At 38.1% G+C, this 23,216-nt stretch overlaps 2 protein-coding genes across 5 annotated transcripts in view; both read left to right on the top strand.

Annotated features, from left to right (window-relative positions):
- abl2 (c-abl oncogene 2, non-receptor tyrosine kinase) overlaps nt 1–15,350 on the top strand; it is a 31,653-nt gene extending 16,303 nt beyond the window's left edge. Inside the window, exons 1-12 of one of the 2 annotated variants that reach the window (XM_056259599.1) lie at nt 4,395–4,591; nt 5,271–5,435; nt 7,477–7,772; nt 7,853–8,125; nt 8,540–8,624; nt 8,900–9,077; nt 9,218–9,402; nt 9,513–9,665; nt 10,891–10,980; nt 11,254–11,415; nt 12,636–15,237; nt 15,274–15,350. In XM_056259599.1, the coding sequence (XP_056115574.1) occupies nt 4,489–4,591; nt 5,271–5,435; nt 7,477–7,772; nt 7,853–8,125; nt 8,540–8,624; nt 8,900–9,077; nt 9,218–9,402; nt 9,513–9,665; nt 10,891–10,980; nt 11,254–11,415; nt 12,636–14,350 (3,405 nt within the window). In that variant the 5' untranslated portion in view covers nt 4,395–4,488 and the 3' untranslated portion in view covers nt 14,351–15,237; nt 15,274–15,350. Of the gene's footprint in view, nt 1–4,394; nt 4,592–5,270; nt 5,436–7,476; nt 7,773–7,852; nt 8,126–8,539; nt 8,625–8,899; nt 9,078–9,217; nt 9,403–9,512; nt 9,666–10,890; nt 10,981–11,253; nt 11,416–12,635; nt 15,238–15,273 lie in introns of those variants that run through there. The other variant, XM_056259598.1, reaches the window with a different exon arrangement.
- A 6,239-nt stretch (nt 15,351–21,589) lies between these two features.
- fnbp1l (formin binding protein 1-like) overlaps nt 21,590–23,216 on the top strand; it is a 59,092-nt gene continuing 57,465 nt past the window's right edge. The window contains exon 1 of one of the 3 annotated variants that reach the window (XM_056259609.1): nt 21,590–21,764. In XM_056259609.1, the coding sequence (XP_056115584.1) occupies nt 21,741–21,764 (24 nt within the window). In that variant the 5' untranslated portion in view covers nt 21,590–21,740. The remainder of the gene's footprint in view (nt 21,765–23,216) is intronic. The other 2 variants (XM_056259610.1, XM_056259611.1) reach the window with 2 other exon arrangements.

The raw sequence follows: 23,216 nt of genomic DNA, 5'->3' as shown, positions 1-23,216 counted from the left end.
TGCGCTCCATGCATGTAAATAACAACACTTCGCTATGAAATGCTTTCCAAATGCACGACGTTATTAGAAACCCAAACAAACAGCACATGCAGAGACTGAGTTTGAGTGGAGCAGCATTTACTGTGAACGGAGCTGCTCTGAGACGCTGGAAGAAACGCGTAACCTATAGAATAAAGTGCCGCCCTTAACTCTGAAATACATTTATTAATTGAATTGAATCGCAGTGTTTGTGATTTCACAATAGCACTATGCTATTATGATTTTAAATGGTCTTAATACATAATGCAGCCTTAGCTGTCTAATAATGCTGTCTTATAATGCGGTTCATGGATTCTCGTCCGTGGAATGTGCCACTTTCGGTATTATGTTCAATACCTGTAACCTTCAACCATTATTCTTTGATTGACACGCCCCCGACTTCAGTGTGTGGCTCAATGACTGTTGGTAATTGGTAAGACATTGTCTGGCATTCATGCGTTCTTGTCTCATGAAATGTTATCTTTTACATGACTTCATGGTCTTGTCCATTAGACTTGTCAGTAGCTTGTCTCTGTAGTCCAAACATTAAGACTTAAATCTTTTTTATTTCTTTTATTGTTTACATACGCCTTTTGTTTTTCCAACATATACTCCAGTGTTTCTAATTCAACTCGTACGATTCTTGGTGTGTTGAATAATGAGACATCTAAAACATTCTGGGAGATGGGTCCTGAAGACTAGACTTGAGAAACACTGGTCTAGTCTATTGATGTCTTGTGTGCTGACGATTTGTTTCCTGAATGTTGAGATGTTTTTTGGTGTACCTGAATAATTGAGCAATGAGCAATCCTGTCTTAATACATTTTACATGTTGCTCTGAAACTCAGGGGTACGTTTAATTCTGCACCTCCATGCTTTTCCAGCCTCTCCCATGAGGATGTTGGGTAGGCAGCACACATGGTGTAGAAATGGAACCATCTGCTCATTCCTACCCCCCTTCTGAAACCAACGCTCCCCCCCCCCACCACCACCACCACACACACACACACACACACACACAGACGCCTCCCCTCGCAAGACATCCAATAAAACTACCCTCAGAACTTCAATCTTCCCATATCTCACACAAGCACATGAGGGCATTTCTTGCTCAAGGCAGTTGGCATGGAGGCCCACAATCAAGTCGGACTGGCATTCCGGCTGCGGGGTTGGAAACTCTGAGTTGCCGCACAGGCAACTCTGAAATGATTCAACCAAGAGGAGCGTGTCATATTTTCAACTCGCTGCCTTGTGTGAATTAAACCCAGAACCTGAGGATTGGGGACTAGAGTGTTTTACCATCAGCCCTTGTACTGGAACTGGGATCATGTACTGGGAACTGTGGATCAGTCAGCTGACCAGGACTGGGAAGCACTGCATGCTGGTTAGGAATAAAGGTAGGGCTACAAGTATCTGGCGAAGTCGGGTTTACCACACAGGCATTGACTGTCTCAGCTGCGTGTTCTTGCTTGTTTATTGTGTTGTGTAAGACCTGGCAGAAGACCAGTCTTTGTGTTGGCTTGGCTTGTGTCTTTTATGCATAATGATTGTTTTGAGTTAAATTTATTATCTTGTTGAACTGTTGATTTAATTTTGCCTTCATATACATTTTTAGGGTTATTGGTTCACTTGTGTCTAATCCAGTATGTGCTTGTTTGTTTAGGTATTGATTTTGCTTCATATTGACAGTATGAGTTTTGTGTATGTCCAAAACTACAGAAAATCGACCTATTAATGTGTTGCTCGAACAACTAGTTTACTAACTGGTAGCTCTGTGCTGTTAGCCTGGTTTTAGGTTGTACTGTATATGCTAAGAATCACAACATTATATTTGAAAAATATTATTCTTAGCCTATACCGTATTGTTCAAAAGTTAAAGGGGTGGTATAATGCCCCTTTTCACAAGATGTAAAATAAGTGTCTGATGTCCCCAGAGTGTATATGTGAAGATTTAGCTCAAAATACCCCACAGATTATTATTTACAGCACTTTAAAATTGTCCATTTTTGAGGGTGAGAAAAAAACGTGTCGTTTTGTGTGTCCCTTTAAATGCAAATGAGCTGCTGCTCCCGGCACAGAGGGCGGAGCTTCAAGAGCTGGTGTGTGTGTTAGCAATTCCGATATTACCTCATGCAGACAAGCACTAAAATGTCAGAAATTGTTCTGCCTTTTATGCTTAAACTGGAGTCAGACAATGATGGAGAGACTCAAGAAGAAGTGACAACAAGTAGAATGCAACAGGACGTTTCTGAATGGTTAGTTGATGAATTTATGTTGCTGTTAACTATTCATATTCTGTCATGATAATCTATAAAATCGCTTGTGTGGGAACTGTTGTAAGATGCTTACAGAGTGACATGCTATTGCATTTGTGTTACGTACTGTATTCCATGTGAAAAGACGGATGCGACAGCTTGAGCAGACTCACAAATGTGCTCGACTACAACATTTATTATCTTGTTGAACTGTTGATTTTAATTTTGCCTTAATATACATTTTTAGGGTTATTGGTTCACTTGTGTCTAATCCAGTATGTGCTTGTTTGTTTAGGTATTGATTTTGCTTCATATTGACAGTATGAGTTTTGTGTATGTCCAAAACTACAGAAAATCGCCCTATTAATGTGTTGCTCAAATAACTAGTTTACTAACTGGTAGCTCTGTGCTAAGGAACTCTCTTTTTGAATTAATTCAGTTAAAAAATCCTGATATATTTTGGAAATATGAAGGGGAGATTTTGTGTTGGTTGTTTGAAAATCATGTTTTTGCTTTGGCAAAATTTATAGAAAAAGCCTGGTATTTACGGCAAAGTATTTTGTATCCCGTTTGAAAAGCCATCTCTATTTTGTATGTGTACTTATTTTTATTTTTAAGTGGTTTGGTTATGCTATGTTGGACTCTGTCTTATGTCACGTGGCTATTTGGTGATATTTGTGAAACTGTAGTGTCTAATAAGCCCATGAGGGCTGGGCACCATAAAAGGTGTTTGACACTTAAATAAACAAATCAATCAATCAAAAAAAAAAAAAAAAAACTCTTCCTCTTCTCAACATGGACTGTGTGTTCCCGGGGGCGGGGTTTATGTAAATTTTAGGGTTGGTGATGTCACTAACCCGGGAGGAATGTCATGTAGTCCCTACCAGCCATTTGTTGTAGTCCTTAAAAAACGATTTCTTTAAAAGCAAATATCTTCCTTTGCTTTGAACTTTGAGCGTTGTAACTTTGCAGATATTGTTTATGCTCCAACAGCAACATTACACACTAACTAAAGTTAGAAATGTGAAATCAAAACCCCTTTAAGGATTTTTAAAACGTTTTTAAAATAATTATTTTATACTTACCAAGGCTGCATTTATTTGATTAATATAGTAGTATAATTAGTTATATTGTAAAACAGTAATATTGTGAAATATTACAAAAATTTAAAATAAATGCTTTTCTCTTTTAAAATATTTTAAATAGATTTATTTCTATGATGAATTCGAGTCATTATCCCAGTCTTCAGTGTCCCATTATCCTTCAGAAATCATTCTAATATGCCGATTTGGTGCCTCCCAGTCCTGGTGCTGTTTAATATTTGTGTGGAAACCATGATAGATTTTTTTCCCCCAGAATTTTTTGATGAATGAAAAGTTAAAAGGGAAAGAAATGTATTTGAAATTGAAATAAAACTTTTGAACGGTAGTTTAACATTATAGATTTATTTATAATTTTAGTGTTTTATAATTTTTGCCATTTATCGGTTAACGGTCATAACATCAAAATAATTATTACTTTATTGATATCAGCCAGAATTAAAAAATTAGTCCATCTAGTTGGTTTTTGAAGGACTAGTTGACCATTGTGAAGCCATCCATTGTATTTTTCATGATGGACTTTCTGTTACTGTTGATTTTGTGATGCAAGTTGAGGATGAATAATTTGGCTGTTGCTCTTGCCAGGCATTCAGCATATGAAGTTGGTATGTTAAATATAAGTACCTTGGGAATATGGCAATCATATTATATATGAGATTCCGTGGTATTGCTTTTTGATACCACTCCTGCCCTGTACCATGGTAACACCACATTAGTTTTGAAAGGTAAACCTAATCAAGCCAAATCTTGCAGGCAAAATTTGTTCTCTAATGATTAAAGCGAGTTTCAGAAGTCTTTTCTCCTCTATCCTTCTCAAGTTTTGTCTTGCCACTCTTTTCCCTAAGGAAAGGGGCAGCTGCCCAGACATGCTGTGTGTGTGTGTGTTTGTGGCTGGTTGACAGCTGAAAAGGAAGACCAGCAGACTCAGACATGCTGAAGGCGTGGAGACTCTCCCACAACATTTTCCAACCTCAAAGCAGTTTATGCTCCTCCCCATCTTAAGATCTTGCTTAAGAGTCAAACCCTTTCAGATAAAATCAGAACCCTCACCAAATCAGGTCTGTGTTGTATTCCATGTGAGATTAGCCTATATATTAATCTAGTGCTGCTAGATTATGCCATTGAAGACCCTGCTGTCCAGCAGCAGTTTTGAGGAAGAGAGGGCCAGGCTGACCAACCGGTCCAGCCTACAGGATGTGGACCACTATTGCTTTGCAGGTAGCCCTTTTTTTAACTGGCAGGTCTCATAGCCTGTGCTGCGCTGGTGCCCTGAGTGTCAGTGAGTTTTATGAAGGATTTCAGGTCGAGGATTGTGTTTTTTGTTTTTGTTTTTTTTGGTATGGTCAATGTGGAAGCTTTTACTCGGTCAAATTATTTTCTCTTGGGGTTTTTCCAGTGTTCATCTGCTTTTCACAATTGGAAGTGTTTGGAGTGTTTCTAATAGATCAATACTTAATGTTAACATGGCAAAATGGATGTGGCAGTGTAGTTTATTTAAATATGGCCAAGTTTTTATATAATATATGTTACCAAATACTGAATTTAGGTTGATTGGGACACTTTTTCCAAGTCAACTCAATGGCAAAAAGTGTCCCAATCACAAGTGATTTTGAAAAAGCGATCATTGTTCTTAAGTCAGGTTTGACATAAGGAGCAGTGATGCCACTCTGAATCACATTCCTTGTTTTCACTCTGCGTCATATGGTTGCTGTTTCTTCACTTCTCTGCTCCCTCAGTCTCCACCTTGACGTTCACTTGTGCGTCAACCTTTTTTCTGAAACCTCACTTCTCTTATATTGCTTCATTTTGCCCTTCCCAGAGGCTTTGTCTCATTTGAGATGTCACTTATGTTTCCTGTTACTCATCTAGCGTCTTTATGTCTCTTTCTTCCTGACAGAGGCCCTGCACAGGCCGTTTGGACTGGACTCGACGGCACTGACTGAAGCGGTGCGCTGGAGCTCGAAGGAGAATCTGTTGGGTGCTGCAGAGAGCGACCCGAACCTCTTCGTTGCTCTTTACGACTTTGTTGCCAGTGGTGACAACACGCTAAGCATCACGAAAGGTACGATCGTCCAAAGGGGACGAGTGTGGTTGTGCTTGGTTTCATTGTTCACTTTGTACACAAATGAAAAACCGCATTGCATTGGTAGTGTAAACTCAAATGTGACCCAGGACCAAATATAAATACCTGGAATAAACAAGACCGGAGAGTGTTTTTACAACCATTATTGATAACTTCCTCCCTCTTTATAACAAAGACACCATGCTATTATCCTTCCTCTTCCTTCCATCGTTCTCCTTCCTCTTTTCTTTACTTCAGATCTTTATTGTTCCTCTTCCCAGCAGCACTTTGTAGGATCAAAGCACAAAGAACCAGGCTAAAAATGAAAACGGAGGCTAAAGTTTGTCTTTTATTCAGCTGAGAAGCATGAACACATGGGCACCAACCTGAGCCATATGCACTAACGCCCACAACTCTTTCCAGCGTGTTGTAATAGACTTTAAAACATGAGTCTCAGATGCTCCATGCTGAATGGCCACTGCTAACGCTAATGTCTGTTTTAAAGTGTAATCCCGTCAGCTGGGTGAAAAGCAGGTGGGTAAACACAGACTAGCCAAGAGAAGATAGTTCAGAGAGAGGGAGTTAGCGGCTTGTTCTTTCTCTCTGAAGTAGCCGCTAATGGCCAGTAATGTAATGTCGTCTGGTTGGCACCACTGCGCCAGTCTCTTCTTGTCTTGTCGTGAGGGCCTTGTTGCCGCGCCAGTGTCAGTTTAGGATTAGAAAAAAAACACTTGCTGTCTGAAAGCTAGTGGGCCTGAACTCTGTTTCCCTGACATAATGAGAGCGCCCTCTACTGGACCAATGCTTGATGGGATCACAACAAGGTGAAGGAACAGCAGGACAGCATAGATTTAAAAAAAAACTTGTGTATTTTATCTAATATTAATAGTAAAAGGATGCATTAAATTGATCAAAAGTGACACTATATGACATTTATTGTGTTACAAAATATTTCATGGTTTCCACAAAAATATTAAATATAAAAAAATATCAACATTGATAATACGAAATGTTTCTTAAGCAGAAAATCAGCATATTAGAATGATTTCTGAAGGATCATGTGACACTGAAGACTGGAGTAATGATGCTGAAAATTCAGCTTTGTCATTACAGAAATAAATTAGATTTTAAAATATGTTAAAATAGAAAATAGTCATTTTAAATTGTAATAATATTCCACTATATTACTGTATTTATTTTCTGAGCATAAGTGACTTCTTTCAAAAACATAAAACAAAATCATAACCAGCCCCAAACTTTTGAACAGTATTGTATATGAATATACAAATATTTTTATATAATTTTATTATAAAAAATTATGTATAATTTTTTATATTATTTCATTTACTTTTTTTAAAATCTAAATTCTGCAGCAGAAATACACAAACTAAAAAGGGGCCTCCTTTTTAATTTGGTTATGGCATGTTTTTCAACAGCACTTTGACAGCGTAAACGCAGTTATTCAACACTCCGGAGAGGATTTTTTCTTTTTCTAACAGCTAGACGAAGCACAGCTCAAGGGAACAGAACACAGGGCTCTTGAGATGGTTTCAAAAGTGCTTTTCAAGGCATATCTTGTAAAAATACTATTTTTAACTTGTGTAGCATCTTGAAAATGTGGCACAAATGGCGATGTGATGCAACCAAACATGTCTGTCTAAGGCACATGTATTTGGGGTTATTAAAAAACAGCGCAGTACATCAAATACTAGATTGATTTATCTTATGTCATAATTGTCACTTCTCTGCCGCAACTCCCAGGTGCCCTCAGGATTTGTTCAGATCTCAAAATATTTGAAATACTTACAAAATATGACACTGTTCTTCTTCTTGGTCTGAGCTTATGGGGCAAAACAGATGTGGATGTTTTTATAGCTGAACGATGGACCTGTTGTGGCTTGCGTTGACTAATCTCTCTTTACATTCCATTCAGATGTATTGACGTGAACAACAAGGCTTTACATTGATGAAACATTGTGGTATATTTCTCATACATCAATGTTGTATCTGTCTCACTCTTGCTCAATATTTTGTATTTCAGGAGAGAAGCTGCGAGTGTTGGGGTACAATCAGAATGGAGAGTGGAGTGAAGTTCGTTCAAAGAACGGCCAGGGTTGGGTACCCAGTAACTACATCACCCCCGTGAACAGTCTGGAGAAGCACAGCTGGTATCATGGGCCCGTGTCCCGCAGCGCCGCTGAGTACCTGCTCAGCAGTCTGATCAACGGCAGCTTCCTGGTGAGGGAGAGCGAGAGCAGTCCTGGCCAGCTCTCCATCTCGCTTCGCTACGAGGGACGGGTCTATCACTACCGGATCAACACCGCCTCTGACGGAAAGGTAGGGCTGCTTTCACTTTACTTTGGTCCTTTTGCTTTAAATAATTGACTAATTAAATTCACTCTTCTCTTCGGTCTCAGGTCTACGTAACAGCTGAGAGTCGTTTTAGCACGTTAGCTGAGCTGGTTCATCATCATTCCACAGTGGCGGATGGTCTGGTAACTACACTACACTATCCCGCTCCAAAATGCAACAAGCCAACCGTCTACGGCGTCTCTCCCATCCACGACAAGTGGGAGATGGAGCGCACCGACATCACCATGAAACACAAATTGGGTGGTGGCCAATACGGAGAGGTGTACGTCGGAGTTTGGAAAAAGTACAACCTCACTGTAGCTGTAAAAACACTAAAGGTGTGTGTTTTATGTTATATCATTGTTTTTCATTGCAGGTAACAGTAACTATTTTACAATATGGTCCCATTAGTTAATGCATCAACTAATATTAACTAAAAATGAGCATAACATTCATTACTTTAGTCATATTTTTTAACGTTAGTTTATAAAAAATATAATTTTAGAAGTATTTTTTTATTGATTGTTCATGTTAACTAATGTAGTTAACTAATGTTAAGATATTAAACCTTGTTTTAAAACGATACCCAGCGTTTATGTGGTGTTGTGTGCCACCAAGAGGATGTTGATTATATTGCACTCATGGATTTCTGTTTTAGGAGTTTCTGTATTAGATTTTATATAGATTTTTGTATTGCTTGTTATTCTATACTATGTAGAATATTTATGCTGTTATATCACTTTATCCTAAAGGAGGACACCATGGAAGTTGAGGAGTTTCTGAAGGAGGCTGCAGTCATGAAGGAGGTGAAACATCCCAATCTAGTACAGTTACTGGGTGAGTATACTAGGAATGTGCAAAACCAGCCCATAATTCCCTTTAATACAGATATACATTCATACATTTTCATACATGGTTGTCACGTTTTAGTTCTTAGTACTAAAGTTCTGTCATAAAAACAAGGGTATCACATATAAAAAGGTATCAGATACAAATGTATCTTCATAAAAATCTGTCATTTTGTGACAAAAATCTAATTTGATTCTATATATATTTGATATATACACATATATACTTGTGCCTAATTGGTTAGTTCTGGTGCCCCCTTCTAGGTGTGTGTACACTGGAGCCTCCATTCTACATAGTGACGGAGTACATGCCCCACGGGAACCTGCTGGACTACCTGCGTGAGTGTGACAGAGAACAGGTGAACGCTGTGGTGCTGCTCTACATGGCCACTCAGATCTCCTCCGCCATGGAGTATCTGGAGAAGAAGAACTTCATCCACAGGTGAGCACAGTTCTTCAGATGTCACTAGACTTTAGGACGCGGAAGATTTTAAATTCCCGTTGTCTCATTGATTACATTGTTTTAACTTTTCTTAAATCCTATTGAGACATCTCGCTACAGCTTGTCAATCTCTTTCTCAGGGACTTGGCAGCTCGTAATTGTCTGGTTGGAGAGAATCACGTGGTCAAGGTGGCTGATTTCGGACTGAGCCGTCTGATGACAGGCGACACTTACACCGCTCATGCAGGTGCCAAATTCCCCATCAAATGGACAGCACCAGAGAGTCTGGCCTACAACACCTTCTCCATTAAATCAGATGTGTGGGGTCAGTTTCTTATTTCATTTTGTCACGAGGATTGTGTGTTGGAAGTTCTTTTACGCTATAAAGAGTTATGTGTTGCAGACTGACTCACTTATTTACTTCAAACTCCCCAGCATTTGGAGTTTTGCTTTGGGAGATTGCGACGTACGGCATGTCTCCATACCCAGGAATCGACCTGTCTCAGGTGTACGACCTGCTGGAGAAGGGCTACCGCATGGAGCAGCCCGAGGGCTGTCCCCCTAAAGTTTACGAGCTCATGAGAGCCTGTGAGTATCGACGCTAGTGAATTTCGATGACGCTTTATTTATAGCTTTCACTTAATAACATAAAAAAACATCATTAGTGTATATTCAAATAATGTGATGTGTCATTCATATATATATATATATATATGAAGGCCAAGTATGGTAACCCATTACCACAACCCATGGTAACTATACTACCATTCAAAGGTTTGGGATCAGTTTTTTTTTTTTTTTGGTTTTTGAAAAAACATCTCTTATGCTCACAAAGGCTGCATTTATTTGATCAAAAATACAGTAAACAGTAATGTTGTGAAATATTAATTCAATTTAAAATAACTGTTTTCTATTTAATAGATTTTAAAATGTAATTTATTACAGTGGCAAAGCTGAATTTTCAGCATCATTACTCCAGTCTTCAGTGTCACATGACCCTTCAGAAATCATTCTAATATGCTGATTTGGTGCTCAAGAAACATTTCTTATTATTTTCAATGTTGACAACAGTTGTGCTGCTTAATATTTTGTGGAAACCATGACATTGTTTTTCAGTATTTTTTGATGAACAGAAAGTTCAAAAGACCAGTGTTTATTTGAAATGGAAATCTTTTGTAACATGTTTTTACTGTCACTTTTGATCAATTTAATGTAACCTTGCTGAATATAAGTATTAACTTTAGTTCAGTTCAGCAACTTTATTATCCATGTGATGGAAATGTTTCTTCGGCTTCACTGTACAATACATACGTAAATAACATACACGTTAACAAAATAATTTGTATAATTACTTAAAATAATCATCTCTCGCATTTAAAATTTTAACAGCGTTCGGCATAAAGGATAACTGATAAACTTTTTCATTACCCGTGGTTGCCTATAACGCCTCCCCGATGGCAGCAATTGGACCTCACCATGAAGGGTGTGAGACACATCCTGTATTATCATTGAGGCATTTTGCATGGCTTTAAATACATTTAAATCATTCAAATGTGTCTGCATCTGGCCTATTACCTTACTGGCTTCATTTAAAAAAATCTTGGACAACTTATTTATGTAACTTATCTATTTTTAACACTCAGGTTACCGTAACATGAGGTCATGTTGAAATTCAGAATACTTCATATGTTTATTTTTATTTTTTATATATATATATATATATATATAAGTAAAAAATACAGACCCCAAGCCTTTGAACTTTAGTGAGGGATTTGGTCATTATGTAAATCCATATTTTGTTGTGTGTTGGCAGGTTGGCAGTGGAGTCCACTGGATAGACCCTCATTTGCTGAGATTCACCAGGCTTTTGAGACCATGTTCCATGACTCCAGCATCTCAGAAGGTATTATTACATCATCTGTTGTGAATGCCAGATGAAGCTGTAGACTGTGCAGACTTCATGCAGATCTTATACACTTGATGAGTAAGCAGAGAAAACTCAATGCACAATAAACAGTCTTAAATGATAGATTACTTGGGTGCAGTTTGTATTGACTTTACCATTGAAAGTGACTGAAATAAAGTTGAGGTTAACATTTAAAAAGATTTGACCCTTGATACTTTTATGTAAAACACAATATTAACATGCACCTTCTCTCTGCTGACTCTTCTCCAGAGGTAGCCGAAGAACTGTGTAAAACCGCATCTGGTGGGCAATGTGGGCTCGCACACACCTTCGGCCACGATATGCCACTCTTGCCCTCAAAGTCTCGTAGCCAGAAGAAACACTCTGAGAACAAAGAGAATATGGAAGACGCAGGACCCCATGGCCCTGCAGGTATACAGACCCAACTCCGGCTCAGTCGGCTCAGAAAGAAACTCAAGAGAATGGGAGTGGTGTTCCTTATCGATTAACAGAGCTATACAGTATATAACCCTACATATATCCACAACCATAGGAATATTAAAAAGTTTAACAAATAAATAAATGAAAAATGTTATATCCTGTATATTTACATTCATTTTAAATGTTCAAAATGTATCATGAACAGATGACTGACATGTTCATAAACATTCATAACAGATTTTCACTCTCATGTTTTGATCATTTTTCTGTAAATACATCTGATTTCTTTCTATTGCTGGTTTGTTCCCATTTTCTGCATGTCACTAAACCCCAAGTATGCACTTAAGCACTTCACCAACTGCATGTGTACCTATATTATGATTAAAATCTGTTTAACCTTACTCAAAATTAAAGGATTTTATGTATTGTGCAATATTGGTTTTCTACTCAACTATTTGTGTTATTTATTGAAATTACATAGTTTATGCAAAATAAACTTTTAAGGTGGGATTGTTTTATAAAAAAATGTTTTGGTAAAGTTGCCTCTTTTTGTCATGTTATCAAAACTTTTAAGAATGCTAAAAGTTATTTTAAAAAAAAAAAACATATTTTGTATTCCCATTTCTGTAATTATTGTCCTATCTTTTGGACAATCTTACTGTCCCCTACATATCAGGTGATACACTCTCTATATTGCAAATATCTAGACACCCTGTTTGTCACAGGACCTGTGAAAAATACATAAAAAATATCTTGGCCCACTCATGAAACATTTTACCCCATGAATTAAAGAGACCGCCCTGGCCTAGTGTCAGGTCCTGTCATTTGAATTATGAGAGACAAGCAGCTCATAGGCGCACTACACAGTTTCTTTTATAAAAGAATATGCACGGAGTGATATGTTGCAGTGATTTCAAATACCACTCCACAGCCTTCATTTACACTGTGCATTACTCTTATGTTTATCTTTGATACATTTGCTTGAGGCAAAACTATTGGCAACAATGTAATGAATGAAATAGAAAATTTATAGTCAAGCAATCACAATGTGACAATAAAATCTGGGCACTGAATAATCATGTAAGCAAGTGTTCCATGGTGACACAAGCCATTTAAATATGAAAGCGCATAAGTATTAAGTTTGCATGTCAACTACTACCTCTTATTTTGCTTCTCTTTGACCTTTGGTTCTGTTGTCCCATTGTGTTCAGGTCTTGCAGCATCCCTTTTTGTTGGTGATGGACGCTTCAGCAGCTCTCCGGCCCTACCACGTAAACAGAGGGATAAGTCTCCCTCTAGCCTGCTGGAGGACTCCCAGGACACCACCTTCACCCGTGACCGCAAAGCTGGCTTCTTCAGTTCTTTCATGAAGAAGAAGTCCATGTCCTCATCTTCTACTTCGTCCTCACCTCAGCAGCAGCAGAATCTCCCAATGCCACCCAAGAGGAGCAGCTCTTTCCGGGAGATGGAGACCCAGCCCCATAAAAAGTATGAGCCCACGGCTGGGTTTGCAGGCCCTCCTCCTTTGCCCCAATCTGATGGGTTGAGTTTCTCTCCATCTCATGGTGAGGGGAACCATGTGCAGTCCCGCTGTTGTGGGGCCACGTTTGGGCAGAAGCCCTCATGTTCAAGCTCTGGAGCAACCTCTGGTCAAGTGGGAGGCAGCAGTAGCTGGGGAAGCCTAGCGGGCTTCTTCACCCCTCGCCTTATCAAAAAGACCCTGGGTTTGCGGACTGGTAAGCCTTCTGGGATAGACGAAGGGAGTGCAACCAAGCCGTTCCCTCGTTCCAATTCAACTTCCTCTATGTCTGCTGGGTTGCCAGACTTAGAGCGCATGGCATTGACATTACCAAGAAACCGTAGCAAACCCCCACTAGAGCGCACAGCTTCCACCACCTCACAGCCAGAAAACGGGGCAGCACGACCTTCGGATGCAATCCTGAGGAAGCTTGACGAAGGTACGGCTCAGATACGGGATCGTCCCAAAGCCAAACTCTTGCCACGAGGGGTGGCAGGTGGAGTTAGGGCACCAGGTGTAGGGGGAGAGGCTGATTCGGACTCCAACACACGGGGAAAAGATGGGCAAGATGACAGGCAAGGTTGGTCGTCTCCATCGAAAACCTCCACTCTTGGTTCAGTCAATCTGCACAACCACAAAGTTCCAGTTCTGATCTCGCCGACCCTAAAGCACAGCTCGGCCGACGGCCTAGTTGGCGTGGACTCTCAGGGCAACCGCTTCAAACTGCTGTCTGACAGTGGGGATCGTGACCGACCACGACTGGTAAAGCCAAAATGTGCACCTCCTCCACCACCCATGCTCCGCTCCCTCCAACACACCTACAGTGCCGATGCAGCCGATGAAGCAGTCAGTGGGAACATGGAGGTCAATGGAGATGGCCTCAAAAGGTCAGGGAGAGAAGCCAGAGGGGCGCGTCCATCCATACCACCACCACAAGTGCCTCCAGCTCCCATAGTCCCCACTAGCAACACCACCACCCAGACTAAGTTGGCCAATGGTTCTTCCAGTGGCGGACATGGCCCTGCTTCTGCTAAACCCACCCTTAGAAGGACTCGGCAGCAGACAGAACGGATCCCCCTGGAGAAGATCAGCAAGGAGGCTCTTTTGGAATGTGCTGAATGCTTGAGTAGTGCTCTTCAAGGCAACACCGAGCTTTCTTCCAGCAGCCAGGTCCTGGATGTGGGACACCAACTTTTGGACTACTGCTCGGGGTATGTCGATTGCATCCCACAGACGCGCAATAAGTTTGCCTTTCGCGAGGCAGTGGGTAAACTGGAGTTGAGTCTACAGGACCTGCGTGCTTCCTCTGCGGGTGGGGGAGCGGGACTAGGGGCACCTGGGACCAGCCCGGCTCTTGACAACTTGCACACGTGCATTAAAGAGATCAGTGATGTAGTCCAAAGGTAGCCACTGTGTCTGCTACACCTTCCAAAACTCCTCCTCCTGCACCCCTTGAAACTTTTCGCCCCAGAATCAATCTAGTTTTATTTCAATTTTGGGGGACAGAGATTATTCTCTAAAAAGTACCTCAGAAAATGAATACAAACACATACACACACTCTCTCTATCTTTATTGTTTACAGGTGACTTTCTCATTGAAATTGCCAGTTGGGAACAGAGTTCTTTGTATATAAGCTTTTTGTCACTACCAGAATACACATGGTTTTGATTTTGACAAATTTACTTTGTAATTAATATTTACAGTTTCATCTTGGTATGACAGAATGAATTTTCACAAATAGACAGGGGTTGCACAGGTTAAGGTGAGCCGACTACATGCTAACTGGTCCACTTTTGTATTCAGATCAAGTTTTCCATCAACTTTTTTGGTTCTTTAATTTGCATTTGATTCACAGTAACTGGATATTGCGTCAAAATGTCAATGCAAACTTGGAAATGCCATTTAAAACATGAATCAGTTTTGCTTAAACAATATTGCTTGTTCAGAACATACAGTAGTAATGAATGTGGATTGCAAACACAGACAGCTCTATACACATTTGTTCTGTCTCGTTTTACACACTAAAAGTACTTCTGTCTACATCCCATACTGTCATTTTTAATTTGACCACATTTGTTACAAACACTACAGCATTTGATGACCATTGATGATTTTGTAATTAGTCTTTATTTCTATATGGTCCATCCATTATAGTTAGTAGTGGTTTGCTGTGGCATAGTTGAAATGGTGTTGGATCTGTCACCACATGGATCATGTTTGGCCTTTTATATCTGTGGCCTTTAGATAATTCCCCCATTAGCAAGATGGCACAGAACTACATTCATACTCTAGAGTTCTCAACACTCAAGAATTCGTACTATATTTCTAGATTTTATTGATTTGCAATGGGGAAATTATTTGATGTGTGGATAGTCTGAATTTATTTTTTGACAATGTCATATTGCCAAAACACTACAAATACAAGTATTGCCAAGTCTTTTAACACAAACTGCATTTTCTTTAGCACATTGATTTGTATTTTGATTTCACTTTAGAATGTCGCCATTTGTAAACTTGAATTTTAAGTTATTTTCTATTCAAAGCACAGGCATTTTTATGATATTGTAGATATTGCTTATTATTTTATACCCACAAACAGGCGTGAAAGGTCATACTGACTTGTGTCCTTGTGGTGAGGTTTTGGTGTGAGGGTCTCGGTCTCCATCTGTGCATCTACATTATGAATGTATTCATTTGTTAAAAACAGGAATGTTGTGTGTGTGTGTGTGTGTGTGTGTGTGTGTGTGTGTGTGTGTGTGTGTGTGTGTGTGTGTGTGTGTGTGTGTGTGTGTGTGTGTGTGTGTGTGTGTGTGTGTGTGTGTGTGTGTGTGTGTGTGTGTGTGTGTGTGTGTGTGTGTTCCATAGTCTCCCTTCACATCATTCAACCTTTATTAAAAAGAAGCATTATTAAAAGAAGCATTTTCTTCAGGACACAAACGGTTACATGTGTTTTCTGAGTCTGTATTCATGAAATGATAGATTTCTATTAGAATTTGCATAAATGAGATTTTTGTGGGTACCCTGCAATGTCATAAATAAAATGTAATGAAGCTGATTTGTACCGATTACACTGGAGCACATTTTTAAAATATAAATGTTAATTGCCTTGCCTTAATTCACTATCTAGGGTATGTAATATGGATGATTTGGAAGGTGAAATTGTTTTGCCATACATCTCCATGACATTTCAGTTCCTCTGCAGCAGAAATACATACAAGTTGTTTGTTCAGGACAGTTTTTGTTACTCTAGATCACAGCATAATTTGCCTACACTAACTTAGCTTGTTTTGCCATTTTTTTTCCTGCCATGCTGGGCAATGTTTCCTGATATTACATGGTGCCTTTTGTGAGAGATTTAATGTTTTGTGCACTGCAAGGTCATGTTAAAGATATGTTTATGTAAATATATTTTGCTCTCAAATATTCAATATCAATTTTAAGGTGGCAAATGGGAATTTTGAAGCCTTTATTATCATTCAAGCTACCCTGCTTAGACATCTGGGGATGTGAGGTGTCCAACTTGAATAGGAAAAAGTGCAATGATCTGTCCTTAAATAAGAAAAAGACAGTGCTTGAAGTCTGGTCTTATGTTACTGAGAGAGCTCATCAATTTCTTTTGCTTTGTCAGGAATACCTCTCTTGTAATCACAGAAAATATGTGTCATGTGTGATTTAGCAGTTCTCTTTCAAACACATGCAGGTTGTCTATTCCATTTATTATGTCTGAAAATGTTTCATTACCAAACAACTGAGGGGAGGAAAGAGTGACTGTTTCGTATGTCAGTTTTACATGATTGTCAGGGAGCGTTTTGCCTTTTAAACATTTTAAAGTAAAACAGCCGGTTCTTTTTCTTTCATTGCCACTTATCACCGCAATTTGTATTTTAACTTGGTTTTCCTATTGCTATAATCAGTCAATTTTATTTTAGTAAATTGCCAAACCTCTGAAAGTTTGTACATTAAATAATATTTGATTGTATCATGTATTTAGGAACAATTCAGAGAGAACTATCTTGTCCCAGTAGTTTATGCTTTATGAGCCACACACGGTCTCTGGGGTGCAAAGCCGTTTGCCTCACAAACATAATCATCAGAATTCAGTCTTTTTCAGTTTAATTTTAATTACCCAAGATTGTGCATTTTTTTATTTGACACTTTTATTTATTTTTGGTTTATTTATTGATCTACTTTTTATGTTGAATCCTGGAACTCACATTCTTTGGAGACTGTCTTTTTGTAAGGTCAGATTTTAAGTGCTGAAGAAATTTATATACCAAAGGCCACCTCTCAAGTGCAATGAAAATAAAACACTCTTAATTTTGAATATGTGAATTTAACAGGGATTAAAAAGGCAGAGGTTGACAGATCAACAGTATTTTTTTCTGTTTTGTAAAAAGTATATTTTGTGTGATTCTAATTTAAAGCTCACTTTTAATAGTATATTACTGTGAAGTCCTTCCTCAGTGTTACACTTGATGTAAATAATGAATAAAGAAACTGTTGAAACATTGGTTTGGGAGTTTGTATTATCATTTTTTATTAATAAGTACTGTGACATGCTATGCGTCATCTGAGACTGTTTAAAACATTTCATAAAACAAAACATTTCATCCAGAAAACACAGCGTACATGCAGAAAAAGATCGTGTGGGCTACATGTTATTTGTCAATTACCCAAGTTTTTAGTTACCCTAAGCGATTTAGTCCAAATTTTCTGAAGAGACTCGGATCGCTTTATGAACAGATTTACTTTAGGCTTTTATTCACATATAAACATTGACCAGCGAACATAAAACAGAAGCTCAACCGTGCTGCAAAACACACGAGAATGAATCTCATTGGTTCTCGCACGACAAGCGAACATGCTTGAGATTCCACAACTGGGGCCTATACCCAACGCATTCTCATCCCAAAGCGTAATATTTTGACTCTTTTGCCAAAGCGTCTATATCCAACGCATATGGCACCCTTTAGCGTCAATATAACACGCTTCGGTTTTGGGTAGGTTTAGGTCTGGGGTAGTGTTAGGGTTAGACCACTAGGAGGCGCCATATATATGCGCCTCATATGACGCTAAAGGGTGCCATGTGCGTTGGATATAGACGCTTTGGCAAAAGAGTCAGTATATTACGCCTTGGGATGAGAACGGGCTCCTATACCAGAAGCCGGTTTAGGTGGCTAGCCAGGTATGTTTCAGTTTAGTTTGCGCCAACCCTGGGTTTACTTTTAGGCACTATGAAAGGGGTTTGGCTTTTAGCAGTGTTCATCGCCATAGTAATGGCTAACCCGGTCCAGGGCAGGTTATGTTCCAGGTAAGGTTGCAAACCGAATTTGGACCAATCAGCTGTGAGCAAAGGATAAAGTCACTCCACCTGTTTCTACTCCAAATTAAAGGTCACTATATAGCAAATGATTTTTAAAGACAAAATCATCTGGCTTTTACTAACGCTTATTTAGAATAATAATTTTGTATGATTTTTAGATATTAGATATACCCTTAATCGATCACACATGTACAATTTTAGTTTATCAATTATTATTACGCACAGTTTAAATGAATAAACATATGAAGGTAATATAAATACGCTTTAGATAAGCTATAAAATGACTACACGTGAGCTTAAATGTTCTATTCTCTCTATACCTTTATCAACTGTATAAATTAACTTCACAACTTTTACTTGCACTGATATAGCATAGCAAGACTTTTTCTTTTTGTCCTCTTTCATAGACAGCTATTTTCTTCTTGCTGTGTAAATATGTTTAAAATCTTAATATTTATCAATCTTCTGCTTCTCGCGCGAGAAATGAAACGCAGTTTCACTCTTTCTCAATGTGATTGGCTGTTCGCAACTGATGTCACACCTAAACTCCTTTTTATTTATTTATTTATTTATTTTTATTGAATGCCAGTCAGATACAAATAATAAACATGACAATAAATATTATACAAGAATAATACAACATTATTTTTTAAATAATTATAGGCTACATTACAGCAAATAGGAAAAGAAAATATAGTGTAACTAAAATGAATAACACAAGTAAAAAAAAATTGTTTTAATAAAAATAATATAAAAAGAAAAGGAACAGGTATGAGATCATCATATAAATAGCATAAAAGCTTCACATAAAGACCTAGTACGTTTTGCTTTACTGTTTTTCAACCCAAGTAGTAACTCTATAATTTTTCATTTCTATCTGAAATAACAAAAAGTTGGGGTTTCCTTTAGCCCATTTTTGTTTATGTATATGGTATTTCCCCATAAGTAAACAGAGATTAACAATAAAGGCCACATTTGGTGGTAACCTTTGTCTATTGAAATAAAAAAAGACATCTTTTTCAGAAAAATAAACTTTCATCCAAGCATTTAAAAAGAAAACATTCCAAATCCACCCAAAACATTTTGCTATAAATGCAATTAAAAAATAAGTGGACAACATTTTCTTTCTCAGTCCCACATAAATCACATTTAACATCTACATCAGTACGAAACCTATAAGAAAAAGAGTTTTAACAGATGAAGTATTTTAAAATGTACTTCTCTCACCTTATTTGTTATGCAATATTTTTTAGGCAGCAACCATGCATATTTCCAGTCAATGCACTCAACTTTAGAATGCCAGTATGTTTTAGAAGATATTGGGCTGTATTCAGTTAGTAACTTCCTAATAAAGTAATTATTCCATCTTCTATCAGTAGTAACTCCTTTAATTGCAACATCAGATCTGAGACTCACAGTCTCCTTATTCACAATTCCTTTAAACAGACATTTTAAACCGGATGGTATAGCATCGAACACTATACAATATTATTTTGGGATTATTGGAATATTATACCTTTGAAGAAATTCTATACAGGTGGCCATTTTCAATAAATAACTGTTTGACAAAATGCCATTATCAACCCATTTTTGAAAAAACAAAGTTTTATGCTTAAATGTTATATACCTGTTATTCCAAATTATACATTTGTTTGGAGAAAAAAATATGTTTATAGATAAGAATCCACGAGAGTAGCACCTGCCTGTGAAAATTAACTTATTCTAACGGGAATCTTACTGATTTCAAAGTCGCATTGCAACAGAAAGGCAACCCCACCCATCTTTTCAAAAAATTTGATTAGGAATTAAATACCAAATTTTATTTTTGTATTGAAAGCTTGATCCATCTATTTTTTTTTATTGTATTTGAAGTGCTGAAGTCAAGCACATTTAAACCTCCATTAACAACCGAATTAGTTAATGTACCTTTTTTTAATGTAATGAAATCTATTTCTCCAAATGAAATTTAAATTTTTTTTTTATTGACTTCTTTAATGATGTTATTCGGGACTTTTAGTGAAATAGCAGGATAGAGCAGACGAGATAAACATTCAGTTTTTGATAAAATCATTCTACCATTAATTGACAAGTCTCTCATTAACCATAAACTAAATCTATTTTTAACTTTTTTTAACTACAGATTGAAAATTAAGCTGCCCCCTTTCCTTTTCGTCTTTACATATTTTGATTCCTATAAATAGGTAATAACATTTTTTACAGGGATGCCATTAATATCAAGAAATTATCTATTTTCCAGAGGGAACAACTCACATTTGTTTAAATTCAATTTTAACCCTGAGACCAATGAAAAGTTATTCAAACAATCAATCACACTTTTAATTTCGAAATGAATTTCGAACAAATATTGTTGTATCATCTGCTAATTGACAGCATTTTATTTCTCTTTCTAAAATCCTGATGGCGTGAAAATTATAGCCTACTTTTTAATGTAAAGAGTCAATGTAACCTTTGTACTTGCACACTGCTTTCTGTTTGTTTGTGAGTCGAGTTTTCCTTTGCAAAGCAGATCGAGTTTGTTTGCAAAATGCTGGATTTGTTTGTTTAATTATGGCACAATATTAACTCCATCAGGTACCGTAGGCTCACTATTGGCCGACGCTGGTCATGAGTGTGATGCTGGCCAATAGTGAGCCTACGTTCTGATGTAGCGCTGCGTTGTTCCACTATGTGAACTCACTCAGAGGCCTACATAAGAAAACGAATAGTTGAATAAAGTCGTTATTTTTGTTTGTTTTTTGCGCACAAAAAGTATTATTGTCGCTTGATAAAAATTGGTTGAGCCACTGTAGTCAATTGATGTTTTTACTAACTTTCTGGGCCGGCAGGTTTCAATTACAATAGAAGCCTATGGAGGAGTGAGAGACAGCTCTCAGATTTAATCAAAAACTTAATTTGTGTACCGAAGATGAACGAAAGTCTTACGGGGTTGGAACAACATGAGGGTGAGTAATTACTGACAGAATTTTCTTTTTTTTGGGTGAACTATCCCTTTAAGACTTGAAGCAACCCACTGTACCTCGACTGACATTTGTCAAGTTGTATCTTCAACAGGACATTATGGACTTTTCTGTCATATTAAATATTTGATATATTAAATGAATGTAACAATACAATAAAATGTCTTATCACATTCTTATCAAACTCTTTACAGTGAGTGATTTAAAATCTAAATGGCAGAATCGGTTTTCCAGTGCTCCAGTAGTTGTGTGTAGTTACTCCACCTCTCCACTTGCAAGCTCTGACGGGTAAGAGGCGCTATTGGACAATCACATCCCTCCATTTCCCCGCGGCAGAGGCGCATTGTTAGTCGGAAATGGGAAAACCCTGAGCCGTGAGGTTGTCGCTGCTGGCTTCACTGGAGTATAGAGAGTTACACGACGGCAAAGAGAGGGAAGAACAAGCAACCCTGGAGTTTTATGCAGAGGAGACGTTAGTTCTTGGAGTTTTTCGCTATGAGCTGGGGAACGGATCTTTGGGTAAGCGCACTTTTCCCCATTGCCCGTTCCTTGTGGCCTTTTGTTCACTCACAAAACAACTCGGGTTTTGGCATGACTTCAGGAAAGGTGTCCTAGTCAAGCTGTCTGTATTCTCGGTCTGTCCTGTTGGGTTTACCGTGTCAGTACACCTTTACCGCCAGAAATAATGCGAGAGTTTGATACATTGTAACATTTCGCTTTTCGAATGTACCAAGTTTTAAATGTATCACGCGTGACGTTTCATATAATTCTATTGACATTCCAAATCAAACCTAATGTAAAGGTTTCACACCCAGTTTCGATGACTAAGAGCTGGGGAGAGGATCACCCTTAACTCGTTTTTTTCTCGCGTATAACAGAGATAATATATCATATGTATTGTGTTTGTGTGTGAGTAAGTGAGTGAATTTAATATAGCCTAAACAACAGTTTCTTCCAGCAGTCTCCAGGATCTGTTTCCATTGTTGCTTATTGGTGACAGAGAATGCTGAAGATGATGTGCTGTTAAAGAATAGCTTGAAATGAATCTTCTAATGTGTTTAGGCTTACGGATTGACCATTGGCACCACGTTTGCAGTTTGATGCCACATTTTATTGTCTGGGCTTCAAGTCTGCCATGTTCCAATGGCACACTGGCCTGTTAAATAATAATAAAAAAATGCATCGTTTCGGGATAAGCTGAACTATTGGGAGACAATAAAGCCCGTCGAGTGTGTGTGGGTCTGTTACAGGGGTGTTGCCCTTCAGATTGGGCTACTGGACAAAAAGCAGAGGATGTGTGAGGCATTGCTAGAAAGATCACATATATCATCAGGTTTTTTTTTTAGGATAATAGGTTTAAACGGTGGTTTAAGCGATGTTTTAGTTACAACTTTACTTACTATGCACGGGATTGCTTATTTGTGATTGATCATCCAGATTAATAACTGGTTTTGTTGTCGCTGTGTTTGTGTGTGAGTAAGTGAGTGAATTTAGGTTTAGGTGTTCTTGTAACTTGGCTCATACTAGTGTATTGGTTTATTGTAGCCTTTACAATAAAGTTAACTGAGTAATTAACAGGTTTTGATAGAGATTCTGTTTTTTATTTGAATATTCTCTGGGTTCCTTTCCTGACCTGTTGGTTGCAAAGTAGCTGGTTTCGAACTGGTCCAAGCTGATCATTTGCTGGCTGATAATTAATGCGTCCAAAAAACAGTTTGACCACCTTAAGATCTTATGACCAGCTGGTAACTGCTGCGAGAAGGTCTGCTTGCTTCAATAATCTAAAGAGCAGCTAGAATCCAAATACTGTTTCAAAACACAACTACCATGTTATGCTGGAAAATCCAGTTTCTTTTTGTGACTTTCATAACTCATTTATTCTTACAAACAAGGGCAGTTGTGAAATTAAGACATCAATAAAGAAATGCCAAAGACTTTCAAGCAAGTCGTTCAAGAATGCGAGAACTGTAG

Source organism: Rhinichthys klamathensis, unplaced genomic scaffold (genome assembly GCF_029890125.1).
Source record: "Rhinichthys klamathensis goyatoka isolate OS25496 unplaced genomic scaffold, OSU_Roscu_1.1 h1tg000169l_1, whole genome shotgun sequence".
In the NCBI taxonomy this organism is placed as follows: Eukaryota; Metazoa; Chordata; class Actinopteri; order Cypriniformes; family Leuciscidae; genus Rhinichthys; species Rhinichthys klamathensis.
This window is presented reverse-complemented; position numbering and strand designations above follow the sequence as displayed.